Source organism: Lynx canadensis, chromosome E1 (genome assembly GCF_007474595.2).
Source record: "Lynx canadensis isolate LIC74 chromosome E1, mLynCan4.pri.v2, whole genome shotgun sequence".
NCBI classification, from domain to species: domain Eukaryota; kingdom Metazoa; phylum Chordata; class Mammalia; order Carnivora; family Felidae; genus Lynx; species Lynx canadensis.
In genome coordinates, this window is record NC_044316.2 from 42,659,664 (window position 1) to 42,674,680 (window position 15,017).

The 15,017-nt window shown below is 51.6% G+C and overlaps 1 protein-coding gene across 12 annotated transcripts in view; it reads right to left on the minus strand.

Annotated features, from left to right (window-relative positions):
* Positions 1-14,706, minus strand: part of PLEKHM1 (pleckstrin homology and RUN domain containing M1) — a 47,431-nt gene extending 32,725 nt beyond the window's left edge. For 3 of the 12 annotated variants that reach the window (XR_003964604.2, XM_036064346.1, XM_030295326.2), the window contains exons 1-4: positions 12,053-14,603; positions 8,800-8,888; positions 5,280-5,527; positions 2,919-3,545 (exon numbers count right to left, since the gene is read on the minus strand). Coding sequence is in view for 11 of the 12 variants with exons in the window: in XM_036064346.1 (XP_035920239.1) it covers positions 2,919-3,545; positions 5,280-5,527; positions 8,800-8,847 (923 nt within the window). In the remaining variant the exon portion in view is untranslated. The other 9 variants (XM_030295327.2, XM_030295329.2, XM_036064343.1 and 6 more) reach the window with 8 other exon arrangements.
* Positions 14,707-15,017: the final 311 nt, after the last annotated feature.

Genomic DNA, 15,017 nt, shown 5'->3' on the forward strand with positions numbered 1-15,017 from the left:
TCTCTCTCAAAATAAATCAACTTTAAAAAATCCACGTAAACAAATATTTAAGTAATATGACAAAAATAAGCGAACTCTTAACTGCTGATGTGACTCTTCACCCTCAGACACACCCTCTAAGAGCTGGTGTGTGTGGACGTGCGAAGATAACTTCAAGCCCAGCACTCAGAGTGATGGTGCTGGATGTGTGTCTGTGCATCGGTGTGCTCTGTGTTTGCTGGTTCCGCACGCCACTGCCCCGCGCTGGTCTGTACATCCTGACCCTCTTCCCTTGACTTCTCCCACAATGCCCAGGATGACGCTTCCCACACAGGGTGGACGGTCACTGATTCAACGGCCTTAAGCTGGAATTTTCCAATCACAAGACTCACGAAAGATAAAAGCAGGGCACATGACAGACAGAGGGCCTGCGGGCTGGCCTGTGGGAGGAGGAGACACAAGGAAGGGTTCAGACAGGTGAATGAACTTAAGTCACGCCATCGGCCCAGCCGATAGAGAGGGGATTGCTCCCTTCCAGGATGTCCTACCTAAATTCTTGTTTGAGGTTTGAAAGTTCTAGCTAGGGGCGCCTGGGTGGCGCAGTCGGTTAAGCGTCCGACTTCAGCCAGGTCACGATCTCGCAGTCCATGAGTTTGAGCCCCGCGTCGGGCTCTGGGCTGATGGCTCAGAGCCTGGAGCCTGTTTCCGATTCTGTGTCTCCCTCTCTCTCTGCCCCTCCTCCGTTCATGCTCTGTCTCTCTCTGTCCCAAAAATAAATAAACGTTGAAAAAAAAATTTAAAAAAAAGAAAGTTCTAGCTAATGTGCTCTGTTGCTCAGAAGCTGCTTCAGCCGTAATTCGCCCCCAGGCATCTGATCTGATTCTCAGCCAGCTAGCTCTATGAGGGAGCCTCCACTTTACAGATGAAGAAACAACCTCACAGAGCCAACGCTTGGCCTGCCGTTACTGGACTTGGGACTGGTAGAACAGGGCTTGAGGCCGGATCCTGCTACAAGCCAGTCCGTACCGGCACCCAATCTGGTGTTCTTCCCACAGCAGCTGGGAAACCTGTAAAGACTTGAATGAACCAAGAAGGTAGGGGCACTCAGGAGTAGAAAAGAAGATCCTAGACGCTGGCTGAGGGAACACGGGTCTGGCTGAAGGAAGCGCTTAACAAAAATTTACCATTTTCGGGGCGCCTGGGTGGCTCAGTCAGTTAAGCGTCCGACTCTTGATTTTGGCTCGGGTCATGATCTCACAGCTCCTGGGATCAAGCTCTGCATCACGCTCTGCACTGACAGCGAGGGGCCTGCTTGGGATTCTCTCTCTCCCCCCCCCCCCCTCTCTCTCTGCCCTTCCCCAACTCATGCTCGCTTGCTCTCTCTCTCTCTCTCTCTCTCAAAACAAATAAATAAACTTGAAAAAAAGTTTATCATGTTCTACCTATTAGATGAGCAAATATCCAAAAGTTTGATAATACCTTCTGCCTACAAGGCCGAGGGGGCACAGGTACATTCCTGACAGAGTGTAAACAGGCGATTATCTATGAAAATTGTAGACTCATTTATCCTTTGCCTCAGCAATTCTGTTTCTGGGACTTTACTCAACAGAGATAGTTGCATAGAATTAAAAGATCACATACACACGGTTATTTATAGAAAGAGTGAACTCCAGTGTCCAGTAAATACAGGGCTGGTCAAATAAACTAAGGTACATTCATACAATGGAAACACATGCCACAGGGGAAAAAAAAAAAACCTGAAGAAACTGATATGAAGCTCCAAAACAAAAATTCTGAGCTCTTCTAAGACAAGGTATCAAACAGTGTATTTATAATAGCTTTGTGGGGATGAGGCAGAGACAAGAAATATAAAAGACATTAAAAAAGTCTATCTATTCATATCTGTTAGATGCATTTAGAAACATCAGAAAAAGACATGTAAAGGGGGTGCCTGGGTTGCTCGGTCAGTTAAATGTCTGACTTCAGCCTAGCTCATGATCTCACGGTTCGTGAGTTCGAGCCCCACGTTGGGCTCTCTGCTGTCAGCACAGAATCTGCTTCAGATCCTCCGTCCCCCTTTCTCACTGCCCCTCCCCTGCTCATTCTCTCAAAAATAAATAAGTAAACTTTAAAAAAAAGAAAAAGAAAGATGTAAGGTATTGATAATTATGGTTACAAAGGTGGAAAAGACGTTTCACTGTAGGTAGATTTTTTTTTCTTACCATAAAAATAAATCTATTAAAAAATGAATGTTTCAAAAGGGCCTGAATGAAGAAGGCTCTGCTGTGGTGAGCATGGTTAACATAGAGAGATGGTGACTCACTACGTTGTACACCTGAGACTAATATAACACCGTGTGTCAACAATACTCAAATAGAAAAAAGTTCTTTTAAAGAGATAGCTCTGCCCAGGGTGCCTTCTCTAGTCAAGTTCATTGCTCCCTGTGCTCTTCCTCCACTCACTTGCTTGGCCCCTTTTGTGCACCACCTCCTCCAGGCCTCATTCAGGGTCTGTGTCCTTCAGAGGCCTTCTGGGAGGTCGCAGCGGAGCACCCTGACGCGCTGGGCTTCACTGCGTCTTTTGGAAGTCGTATATCTAACTCCGAACCGTTCGTTTCCGCCCTAGAGGCAATAATATTTTACACGAAGCCTCAGAGAAATTGGGTAACTTGTGGAAGATCAGCCAGGGGTAGAGCTGGATCCTGATTCAGCTCTGAGCCCTCCCTGAATCCATTCTCCTCGCTGCCCCATGTGGCCTCCAGTTACAAGTCCCGGCAACTCCAGTCCCTGAGGAAGAGCCACGGTCCCCTTTTCCTTTATGCCCTTAGAGAGGTCAATGCTCAGTGACAGGCAATCACATGCTATAGGAAGGGAGAGAAAGAGGAAGAGGAGAAGGAAGGAAGGCAGGGGGAGGAGAAGGAGTGGGGGAAGGACACTCACTCTTGCAGAGACGGGTCTGAATCATCGGCATTTGCTGTCCCCAGGTCGGAGTCGTAGGACATGGGCTCCTCGGAACGGTCTGGACTCTTGGAGCCATTCTCTTGGAGTAGGCAGCTATCAGAGTTTAGGCTGCAAGACAGCTGGGATGAACTGGCGGTGTCCAGGCTGAGGGAGGAGGCCGTGAGCTTCCGGTTCCGTCGGATCTTATGGCCTGAGTGCTGGACTTCGATGTCCTCCGAGCCTGAGGAATGGGACATTGAATCCAGAGACTCTTTCCGCTGTAGTTCGGTCCCAGAGGTGGTGAGGGGGTCGAGCTCAGAGAGCGGGCAAAGCCCAGAGAGAGCCAGTGGGGTAAGCGTCCACTCGTTTAAGATGGCGGACTTGTAGGAGAGCTCGAAGGATAAGGACGTCAGTCCCTGCAGGAAGCTGAGGAGGAACTCGCCCTCCTCGGCGTCTCGAAGCAGGGCTGTGGGCTGATAGTACTCGCACAGGCGGGCGGGCTCCTGGAGGAGCAGCTTCAGGTAGCACTCCATCAGGCCGTCATTGAGGGCCAGCCTCAGCCAGGCCCGGCAGCGGCCCACGTCCGTGCTGACAAAGATCAGGTGCTCCAATTCCGAGACGATGTGTCTGCGGGTGGAGAGGACAGGCTTGTTTCAAGAAATGATTTCAGATCACGGAGGATTGTTTTATCCACTGGTGAGCAGGAGCCAGTAATAACGACTGCAAGTATATACAGGCTTGGGAAAAAATCTCAGAGAGCAGCGTTCTACAGGGAATTGGGAAATATTTAGCTACAACTCCCCACGTTTTCGAGGTTACTGTCATGCAGGATTATTGCCATTTTTGTTACAACTCCCCAGGCGCCCTTGACATCACCTGCTCTTCCGGCATACATCTGATGAGCCCCTAAGTGCCAGGTCTTCGGAGCCGTGAAGATACAGGATACAGACATGGTCCTGCCCTCAGTCCAGGTTACTACCTTTCAAGGGCACACGGAGGTGAACCCTGTGGTCAGTAGAGCTGGGGTGGGGGGAAGGCAATCACTTCCAGGTTGCAGTAAGAACAATGCCTCAGGCAAGGCATTGAGGGATTAGGCATAGGGATTAGGGATAGGCAAGGCATTGAGCTGGGCCTTGAGGGATTTCAAGCGGCAAAGATGGAAGGGGAACCTTAGGCACCAAGGACTGACAGAAAAAAGGCACCAAGGGTAGGGAAGCAGCAGCTGTGTAACAGGAGTGGTGAGCACTCCCGTTACAGCACGGGGAGGAGGAGGAGCGGCTGATTGGGTTGCAAAGTCAGGTGATGCAGGGTCTCGAGCATCCAACCGGTGAGGCAAAGTGGGGCAAGGGTCCCCACACCTGGCTGTGCGTCAGAATCACCTGCGAACCTGGTCAGGATACAGATTCTGGGGCCCCAACGAAGTGAATGGGACTCCAGGCTAGCACTGGGGAGCCTGAGAGTTTTTACACCGGGAAATGACTCGACCGCAGTCACGCAGACTTCTGGGTGGGCTGCTCGGGATAAGATCACGTACCAAACTCAGTTCCCGAACCCTTGGTCTGATGTAAATGCCCTTCCTCTGACCATCACAGTGCCCCGAGCACGTCTCGCCCATAGGAGTGCGTGCTCCACAGGGCTCAGGGAATGAGCTCGGGTTAGCTTAAGCTCAATAAATGTTGACCAGCTGCCTGACCTAAGGACAGACAGAATGAGATAAGGGGGACAATTAGAAAGCCACTGCCACCTGGGAGTGAGGTAAGACCCTGAGATAGGGCGGTGGCAGTCAGCAGGAAAAGGAAGATACAGACCGACAAGGCACCTTCAGGCTGAAGGTGGCATTTAATAGCCCTTAGAGGCAACGTGCCAGCAGCTGCTTGCTCCAAAGCCCAGGCAGTTAGGGCCAGGGCCGCAGAGGCAAACGTCCCGGGGTGGATATTCAGATGATCCGGATTCCACTGCTTTAAAAAATGCCACAGCCTGTTAGGATATAATACTTAGCATAGAGATGTTCAAACATTCCAAGGCAGGGTCAGCAAACCTCTTCTGTCAAGGGCCACTTAGTAAAGATTTTAGGCTTTGCAGGCCACACATTCTCTGTTCCAACCACCTAACTTTGCCACGGTGTGGCAAAAAAGCGGCTCCTGCTAAAGGCGACCAGCCAGGGGCCTGAGCAGCCCCAGGCCATTGCCTGTGCGCTGAGGGGCTCTTGAGGCTTGGTCTAACAATAACCCCTATCTCACCCATCTCCATTCTAGAACACAGAGCATCTCTGCTGCCTTCCCATAGAGCTGTAGAGGGAGAGCCCAGGCTCACCCACACTGAAGCTCCTCCCCAAAGCAAAGCCTCCCCTGCTGATCTCACTTGTGGGTGACAGTTTTCAGGAGGGGCCAGAAGACAGGCTGAGGCAGAGGCTTCTGGTGGGCGCTCTTCTTCCTTTTCCCTCCGGCCTCGGCTCGGATGTGCTTGGCATGCAGGCCGTGGATAAATACAGCCTCCAGGGCACTGCACATGGCGTTGGCATCTCCGTCTTCGCTAGTGACCACTGTGTCCGAGGACACGTACTGCTTCTGCAACGCCTTCACAGATCCCACTAGCTTCTTCTTGATGACCTAGTCAGTGTCAGACATAACACAGGCCTTTAGAAGATCCTGCGGTGACCCCTGGAAGGGAAGTGCTTATCACCAAATACACGCACACCCACACACGTCTCACGGCTACCTGTGGGTGTGTATACAGCAAAACTAGCACAAGCTAATCATAGAAAACAAAGATGGGCGCCTGGGTGGCTCAGTCGGTTGAGCGTCCGACTTCGGCTCAGGTCGTGATCTCACGCTTCATGGGTTCGAGCCCCACGTCGGGCTCTGTGCTGCCAGCTCAGAGCCTGGAGCCTGCTTTGGATTCTGTGTCTCCCTCTCTCTCTGCCCCTCCCCCACTTGCACACGCACGCGCGCGCTCTCTCTTTCTCTCAAAAATAAATAAACGTTGGGAAAAAATTTTAAAAAAAGAAAGAAAACAGAGACAAAGCATAGAGGAGAAAAGGAAAATTACGTACTTATACCACCCAGAGATAGTTATTTTTTTGCAAAGATATTTGTATGTTTTTCTTTTGTTTTGCTTTTTAAACCGAACTTCAGTGATTTGATAGCCATAGAAATCTTGTGTTTAAATACCGGCTCCATCATAGTTACAGGTGTGGGAGCCTGCGTGATCCATCTAGGGCAGGGGTGAAGCTTTCCACCTTGTTTAGGGGTCTACGATTCCATGAAGAGGCTACAAGTGCCACTTTAGAACCATAAAAACACCAAGAAAACAGGAGCATGGTCCACATTACGAAAGATCCTAGGGGCACCTGGGTGGCTCAGTCAGTTAAGCATCTGACTCTTGATTTCAGCTCAGGTCATGATCTCACGGTTTCTGAGTTTGAGCTCCGTATCTGGCTCTGTACTGACAGTGTGGAGCCTGTTTGAGATTCTCTCTCTCTCTCTCTCTCTCTCTCTCTCTCTCTCTCTCCCTCTCCCTGCCCCTCCTCTGCTCATGCTCACTCTCCCTTTCAAAATAAATAAATGTTATTTATTTAAAAATATCTTTTTAATGTTTATTTTTGAGAGAGAGAGAGAGAGAGAGACAGAGAGACAAACTATGAGGGGGGGAGGGGCAGAGAGAGAGGAAGACACAGAATCTGAAGCAGGCTCCAGGCTCTGAGCTGTCAGCACAGAGCCCGACGCGGGGCTCGAACTCATGGACCGTGAGATCATGACCTGAGCCGAAGTCGGACGCTCACGAGCCGTGATCATGACCTGAGCCGAAATAGGACGCTTAACTGACTGAGCCACCCAGGCACCCCTAAAATAAATAAATAAACTTTAAAAAGAAAGAAAGAAAAAAGGAAAGATCCTTGACCTGGCAGTCAGAGGCAGATGTTAGTCTCAGCTCTGTTGGTCAACAGCTGGGTCACTGCAGACATTTCACTTAACCTCACTGAGCTTAATTTCCTCATCTGTTAAACGGAACAAATACTTCCTGACCTACAGCACAGGAGTTGGGGGGTGGGGGGATTACTCTGAGGGCAGGACTTGCTTTTTTTTTTCATTCTTGCATCCTCAACACTTGGCCTGGTTCCTGACACATGTAAGTATTCCGTTAAGGTCTGTTACATAAATCAATTATAAAATACATATATGTAAAATCCTTTGGAAAGATAAAGACAGTTCTGTCATAATATAAGCATGTCAAAATTACCTATGTGTTTTGGAAAAGGATTGGGAGGGAATACAGAAAATCTGGTTTGAACTGTTAGCTGATAGGATTATGGATAAATATTTTACTGTTTTATTTTTATCTTAGCCCAAACAGTTCATGTTAATGTTCTTAGAAAAGTCGAATGTTCTTTTTTCTTTAAAAAAAATTTTCTTTTTTTAATGTATATGTATTTTTGAGACAGAGAGAGACAGAGCATGAACGGGGGAGGGTCAGAGAGAGAGGGAGACCCAGAACCCGAAGCAGGCTCCAGGCTCTGAGCTGTCAGCACAGAGCCCGACGCGGGGCTCGAACTCATGGACCGTGAGATCACGACCTGAGCCGAAGTCGGACGCTCAACCGACTGCGCCACCCAGGCGCCCCTGTTCCTTTTTTCTTTATAACAGCTTTAATGAGACACAATTTACATTGCATAAAATTCACTCATTTAGACTATACAGTTCAGTGATTTTTGGTATATTCACAGAATAGTGAAACTACAGCCACTACCTAATTTTAGGACATTTTCATTGTCTCAAAAAGGAACACTGTGCCCATGAGCAGTCACTCCTCTCTAGTCCCCTCTCCCTCAACCCCTAGCAACTACTAATCTACTTTCTGTCTTTATGGATTTGCCAATTCTGGACATTTTGTGTAAATGAAGTCATACAGTATGCAGTCTTTTGATGTTAGACATCTTTTCATATGACTTATGGGTCATATACTTCTTTCATTGTTTGCTTATTTGACTTGAGAGAGAGAGAGAGAGAGAGAGAGAGGCAAAGAGAGAGGGGGACAGAGGATTCAAAGTGGGCTAGGGAGTGACAGCAGCAAACTCCCAAATCGTGAGATCATGACCCGAGCCAAATGGACGCTCAACCGTCTGAGCCACCCAGGCCACCCTAACGCCTTCTTTTCTTTTTTCTTTTTTTTTAATGTTTATTTATTTTTGAGAGACAGAGAGAGACAGCATGAGAGGGAGAGGGCAGAGAGAGAGAGAGGGAGACCCAGAATACGAAGCAGCCTCCAGGCACTGAGCTGGCAGCACAGAGCCCGATGCGGGGCTCCAACCCATGAGCCGTGAGATCATGACCTGAGCCGAAGTCGGATGCTCAACCGACTGAGCCACCCAGCTGCCCCTTCTTTTAATGTTTACTTATTTTTGAGAGCGAGAGCGAGAGAGAGAGAGAGAGAGAGAGAGAGAGAATGCGCATACGTGTATGTGCCTGTGGGGGAGGGGGCAGAGACAGAGCGGACCGAGGATCCAAAGCAGGCTCTGCTCTGACAGCAGAGCGCCCAATGCAGGGCTTGACCTCACAAACTGTAAGACCATGAGCCGCTTACGATCATGACGCTTAACCGTGTGAGCCACCCAGGCGCCCCATATGTATGACTTCCTTTGAGAAATCCTTGGTCTTTAGGCAGCCCGTATTAAAATCCGTCGTTTTTTATCAATTCCCATTCCATCACCAATAAGATGTTCTAGAAAGGGCAGGATCTCCTCAGAGCCTGCTTCTGCTATAACTCTTTCTCAACCCGAGGCCTCGCTTTCCAGACAGTACTCATTCATTTCAAAGTGAGGAAAACCAATGACATGGCTGTCCCGTGCCCCCTTCCCCACCCTTGAGCCTCTCCGACTGCCTACCGGGATGGCAGCCCGGGGGTCCAGTCCATTCTCCACCACCGAGAGCATTTCCGCTCACACTGCAGCTCCCTCGGAGAATCACATGACACCTGCAGAGACAGACGGCGGCGGCCAGATGAGCAGGTTCCAGCTCACCACCCCCAGCCAATTCTCCCCCTCCCCCAGCAGGCAGCGGGTCAGCCCACCTTCCTCAAACTGCAACGCAAAGGCCTCTGAATTCAAAAGTAAAAGCCAAGAGTGGATTTTAAGGAAGGAAACAAGGGAAGAGAAGAAATCTGAGGGCTCGGATCTCAGGAGGTGGGGAATCCTATGTGCCATGGGTGGGTCCACCCCAATCAGGGCATGGAAAGGCCTCCGTATGCCACACCAAACGCTGGCACAAAAAAGCAGGGAATGAAGGGCTGATCTGGATACAGAACTAAGGGTGCGAGGGGGATGCTGCCGCCGGAGGTGCCAAGAGCCCACATGGACCAGGAAGCAGGGGCTCACAATTCACACTCGGAGCCTCTGACTCCTGTGCCAGCCCGATGTCTGCCAGCTCGGCAGGGACAAGCACAACCGAAGGAAGTTTCCAAAGGGAGGGCCTCTTGCTACACCGCTGCTTCCCCTCCAGGCACGAGGGTCCAGCTGGAGCAGCACAGGGACACGCCCAAGGGAAACAACACGGGTTCGAATCTCGATTTGCCACTAACCACTTAGGCATGCTAGGTGGGGCACCACGGCAGACGTCTCAAATGGAGGTTATGAATGTGGAAAACGCCCAGCACAGGGCCTGACGGTACTAAGGATAAATGGTGTCTATTACCCCGGTTGGATGTGGCCAAGCCTTACAGGCAAAGGCCACTGTCTGAATGAGTCCGCTCAACTACCTGAAGTGGGTACACAGGTAAATCCCTCAGGGCACTGGCTCCCCCCCACCCCCCGGGGGTGGCTTAGGTGGGGGGCGGGGGGGCTCAACCTGAGCCTCGGGGGGGCTGTTGGCTCGCCTGGACCGCCCCAGCCACTCGGACGGACCAGGATTGGGCAGGCACATTCCCATCTAAACAGATCTCTAGTGACCACACTGCCGAGCATGGAGGGACAACCAAAAAACAGGTCATCGCTGTCTCCGTTCTCAAAAACCGATGGCCCAAAGAAGTTATCAAATGGAGGCATGCTGAATGGATTTTGTACTGTTCACACACATTGCTTCATTCATTCCTTGGAACCACCCTAGGCGAGCTCTTTTATTATCCAGATCTAACAGATATGAAATCAAAGCTGACCCAGGTCAAGGAACTTCCCAAGATCCCAGGGCTGATCAGTGGCGGGCTCTACCACCTTCGGCCAGGATGACATCCACCCTTCTGGAAGAGGCAGGTGTGAGCTAGGGCTAAGGGGTGGCTGGGGAGGGGGCAGGGGAGTCTTGGGAGGAGGGCTCTTCGGCTGGGGGCCCAGGTGGCGGGATGCAAGGGAGCATCGGGGTTGAGTCTGGCAGGAAAGGTTTACAGGCGAACAGCGAGGCATGGAGAACGGCAGGGTGGCCCTAAATGATGAAAGACGCTCTGATTCAAGCCCTGGCCTCTGGATCCGGCAGAGGGTGAACAGGACCCAGCGCCGACCTTCCTAAGTAAGGACATGCAAAGGGAGACAGGTGTGTGGAGGACGGCCCCCACGAAACCAGCTCTGGTCAGCGCACAACAGACTGACAGGAGGAACGCTAGCCCCTGGCCACAGCCCATCAGGCTGTCTCTCCCTCCACCACTTTCCCAGCTCCTACCCACTGGGAATCCTCAGGACCCTTTGCTGGAGACCAGCTCCATGCTCTGGCCACCAGGGCACCGGGAGAAGGGGACGTACTACAGAGTCGGTCCTGAAACCGTGCCTGATCCTAGAGGCTGGGTTTCTTCAAGGCTACCCTACGCAGCCCTGCAGGCCAAGTTCAGGCTCTCTGGCTTTGAGACCCTGGCATCCAATCCCCTTTGGCAATTCCGGGGGCCTGCCCTTCTAGACAGAGCCTCAAGCCCTAAAACTGCCCTTCCCTCAGCCGGCCCCAAGGCTTGGGCCTCAGCAATCTGAAGAGGAGGACCATTGAGGCCTCATCAACTAATTAACTGAATATAATATTCACTGGAGGGAGGGAGGCTTATCGTTAAGTGGGTGCTCTGGCCAAGTCAGGGTCTGCTGAAAAAACAAAGTAAACCGACACTGAGGTCAGAGCAGGGCCAGACAAGAGACAACTGTGACCTAAAACAGTGTCAGGAACGTCACAGAAGGACAACAGTGCAGAGAAACCTAGAAGAATGGCCACTTGACAATTCACAAAACAGAACTGGGACGTGGGGGTCAGGCCAAAGTTCCGGGCACATCTTTCTTTGCAGGAAGCCAAAGCTCCCTACATAGGCCTGTCGGTTCTAGAACGCCTCAGGAAGGCAGGCAATGGCTCAGAGGCAGGACCACGACCATCTACGATGTGAGATCTCTGGGCTCTGGGTCTCCTGACTGCTAGGTCAGCACTCCAGCAGGCTCCTTGGGTGGGCCAGACCCCCATCTACCACGCTATGGGACTGGTTTCACTTTCTATCCTCAGAACTGTCTTCACTGACACCAAGAAGCAAACGAAAGAGGGGTGGGTCTTCAGGAGACCCAGAATCAAGAGAGCAAGTAGAGAGTTCAAACATCCCTGATACAGCTGAGCAGAAAAGGTGAGTGCCGTGTGCCTTTAGGAAACTCCTAAGCCACCCTTCGTCTACCTCTGCCCCTCTGTATCGGTTCACTCTGGCACAGGATCTCGTTCTCTATCCTCATTTAATTCTTAAAACAATCCTGTGAGAGAAGGATGATTATCCCTCATTCACAGAAGAGAAAACTGAGGCTCAGTAGAAACACGCCTCAGGTGAGGGACAGAATTTTCTCATTCCAAGCTCTGTGCCTTTCGCCCGTTCATACTGTCCCAGGTCCTCGGTTCAAAGAGTTTCAGGCAAACTTATTATTCACAGACTCTTCAGAAGCTCCACCTTATCAAAGAAGGCCTAACACTGACAAGAAACGATCTTGCCCATCAGATCTGTGGCCCCACCTAGCTGACCACAGGTCCTTTCCATGGCAGCCAGGTTTCCGAGCTGTCCCTCCTCAAACGTTCCAACACACAGGAAGGAATCGTTGTGGTTGATTCTCTTGGTGATACTGCCTGGCCTTCTATAAACATCCAATTTCACTTCCTCCAGAGACTAAGGAAGAACGAAAAGAGGAGAAGGACTCAGATGAGACTTACATTAAAAGAAGAAATGGATAACCTGGCTTCGCCACTTTCGAAACACTCCGTTCATCAGTAAACAGCAACCTCTTCTTCTGAGAGACTTCCCCGCCATCCGCGACAGCTTCGTCTCTACGGCCTGACTCCGATCCTGCACCTGGCTATGCACGACAACAGGCCGGTGTTTAAGCCCTCCAGCTGCTGTACCAGGTGATGAGTCAGGGTTTTCAGTTGGAAACAAATGACAAAGTTATCTTCTGATTCAGAAAGACAGCTGATACTTCAGACATGTGAGTGCTGAGTAAACAGCACCTCCTTCTACCTGAAGAAAGTTGGATTTCTAGACAAGAGCCCTGTGGGGGGTGGGATGGGTGGGGGGGGGGGGCGGGAAGGGCAACAAAGCAACTGAATATCAGCTGGAGGGCAAGCAACTTCTAGCTCGTGATTCCCAGTCCAAAGGCTAGTGGGTGAGGCCAGAAATGTGAAGTCTAAGAACACTGGGTATCTTTCTTTCCTCCCTCCCTCCTTCCATCCAACAACACCCATCTCTCCCATATTCTTGTCCCAGATCCCTTAAGATTCTGCCAAGGACCAAACTCCGAGTGAATGAAAGCAGGACCTTTGCCTGACTCATTCACCATTGTATTTCTAATGCTTCAAACAGTGCACGGCACACAGTGGTGCTCAAAAAATACTTGCTGAATGAACAGATGAGTAAAATAAAAAGGCTCAGACCGTTGCAGACCGTAAGAGGTTGAGGTATACAACTTTTCAGTGGTGGGGTCACTGTGGAACTCCTTCCATTACACCAAGCTGCCAACAGGCTGAAACCCTTCAGAGACCACACCTTAACGGAAGCGGATATTGAAGGTCAAAGGACATCCAATTCTCAAAGGCGTGAGACTATAAATGCAAGCAGAGACAATGGGTCTTCTTTGGGGTCCTTTACAATGGCTGTCAAATGGCCAATCCTTTGGAGTTTGGTCACCAGAACTTAGAGGGGAGGTGCACCCCCAAATCCCAGGAGATTATAAATGTTAACAATGGAGCCTGGGTGCCTCAAGAATGTCCTGCTACTCTGAGATAACTTGACTCTCTGTGTTCATGGGTAATCAAAATGGTCAAAACTCAATGATCCAGCACCTGCAAAAACAGGAAGCAATTCAACAGCCTCCACGGAGGCCTCGGCGTCCCCAGGATCCACTCATCTCTACTCTTCACAACATGTAACGTCACCTCTGGCACATTCGGTAGCGGGACTAATCTACAACCACTTCTGGCCAGGAGGAGCACTGGGTGAGGGTCCTTTCTAAGCGGCAGGGCAATACACACGGACATGATTCTGTGACCACAGCCAACCCCACACAGTGGAACCCCTTGAGTTTCTCCAGATCATCACCCAAAAGGAAGTGATAAGCTCCCACTGCCCCAGCTGAATGAGTAGCTATCCCTCACCTTCCAGGTATTTGGATGATACCTACCATTCCAGCAGCCAACGCGAGTAATGTAATATGGATGCCAGGAACACAATCCTTAAGGACAGCTACAGGGGACCTGACATCCAGGAAAAGCACTTGACCCACGGGAGAAGGATCTCTACTCCTCCACACTTACTTACCATCTGAGGCCCCGCATCAATTGAGGTGTTCGGCAAGTGCCTGGCTCTGAGAAAGCAGGTGGGGTTGGCAGGGGACTGCACTAGGTTCTCAGATCAAATGGGGACCACATCAAGGGAAGAATGGGCACAGAGTTGGGATGAAGAGTTGAAATGGGGATAGGAAGACGTCAATCTAACAAGATTGGGTAGGGGTGGTGGGAACTAGGGCAGCAAGAGTTGCGGGGTGGTTTAGCAAAGCCTCAGGAATGAAGTGTCCTCAGGCTGGCTGGGGATGGAAAGAAAGTACGTGGTGGGCTTGGAAGTTAGGGGTTGAGTGGGTGAGGACAAGAAGATACATACAAGACTTGAGACAGGGCTGAGATCAGAGTTATCAAGAAGAGGGGGGGTAAGCGCAATAGGGCATCTACTGTGGTGGTAGGTATTAAATGAGTGGGGGGAGGTGGGTGTTTTGGCTGAGCAGACCTTGGGGGGCTGAGCAGGGGGGCTGGGATAAGAAAGCTGAGCCTGAAAAGGGGTAAGCCAGAAAGACGGGGAGGGGGGAGGGGGGGTTCGAGGAGGTTTGCGTGGAGCACTGGGATCGCCAAAGGGGTTGAGGGGTGAGAATGACACGCGTTAGAGGGAGGCGGAGGGAAGTGGCTGTCCTAGGGGTTGCAAGTGGGCTACCGTGGGGTCGAGTGTGGCTGCACTTACGCAAGACCAGTGGTGAAGGGGTGAGGGTAAGGGCTGGGCTCGGGTCACGGCTGAAGAAGAGGAAGGGGACGGGTCAGCACTGGCTGTTTGGGCTGAAGGCTCGGGTCCGAGTGGGGTAGGGTGCGGGGCTCAGGCGGGGAAGGGAAAAGGCTCTGAAGCAGGACAGTTTCAAAGCAACCAAGGGTTTGCGATCACGGACAGGGCTGGTGACCCATCGCCCGTTCTCGTCTCGGCCCCGCCGTCCCTTCTCACCCTCCTCGCCCTCTGACCCCTAACTCACCAGAGGGAGCGGGGAGGCGGCGCGGGGCACTCCTGGCCACTGCAGCCCCCAAGCCTCCGACCAGGCGCTGCGGCCTCCCGGCCAGCGACAACAGGAAACGGCGCTCGCGGCGCCTGACGCCATCACGTTGGTTCGGCGTCCGGCCCCGCCCCCGGACCGCGGAGCCAATCGCAGGGCCGGCGGAGCCTCGGGGCGGGGCCAGCGCTCGGGAAAGCCCAAGTCCCCAGCCCCAGAGCAGGTGAGTGATCTGGGAGGCTGGGGACTCTGCGACCGGAGATGCGCACGAAGAGGCGAGGCCACCGGGCTAGCCCACCAGTGTCGGGCGGAACGTGTCCTACTGCCCGCCCCCAGCAGTGTCTGCGTCTCACTAGATCCCGGCCGCCTTCTGGGTTCAT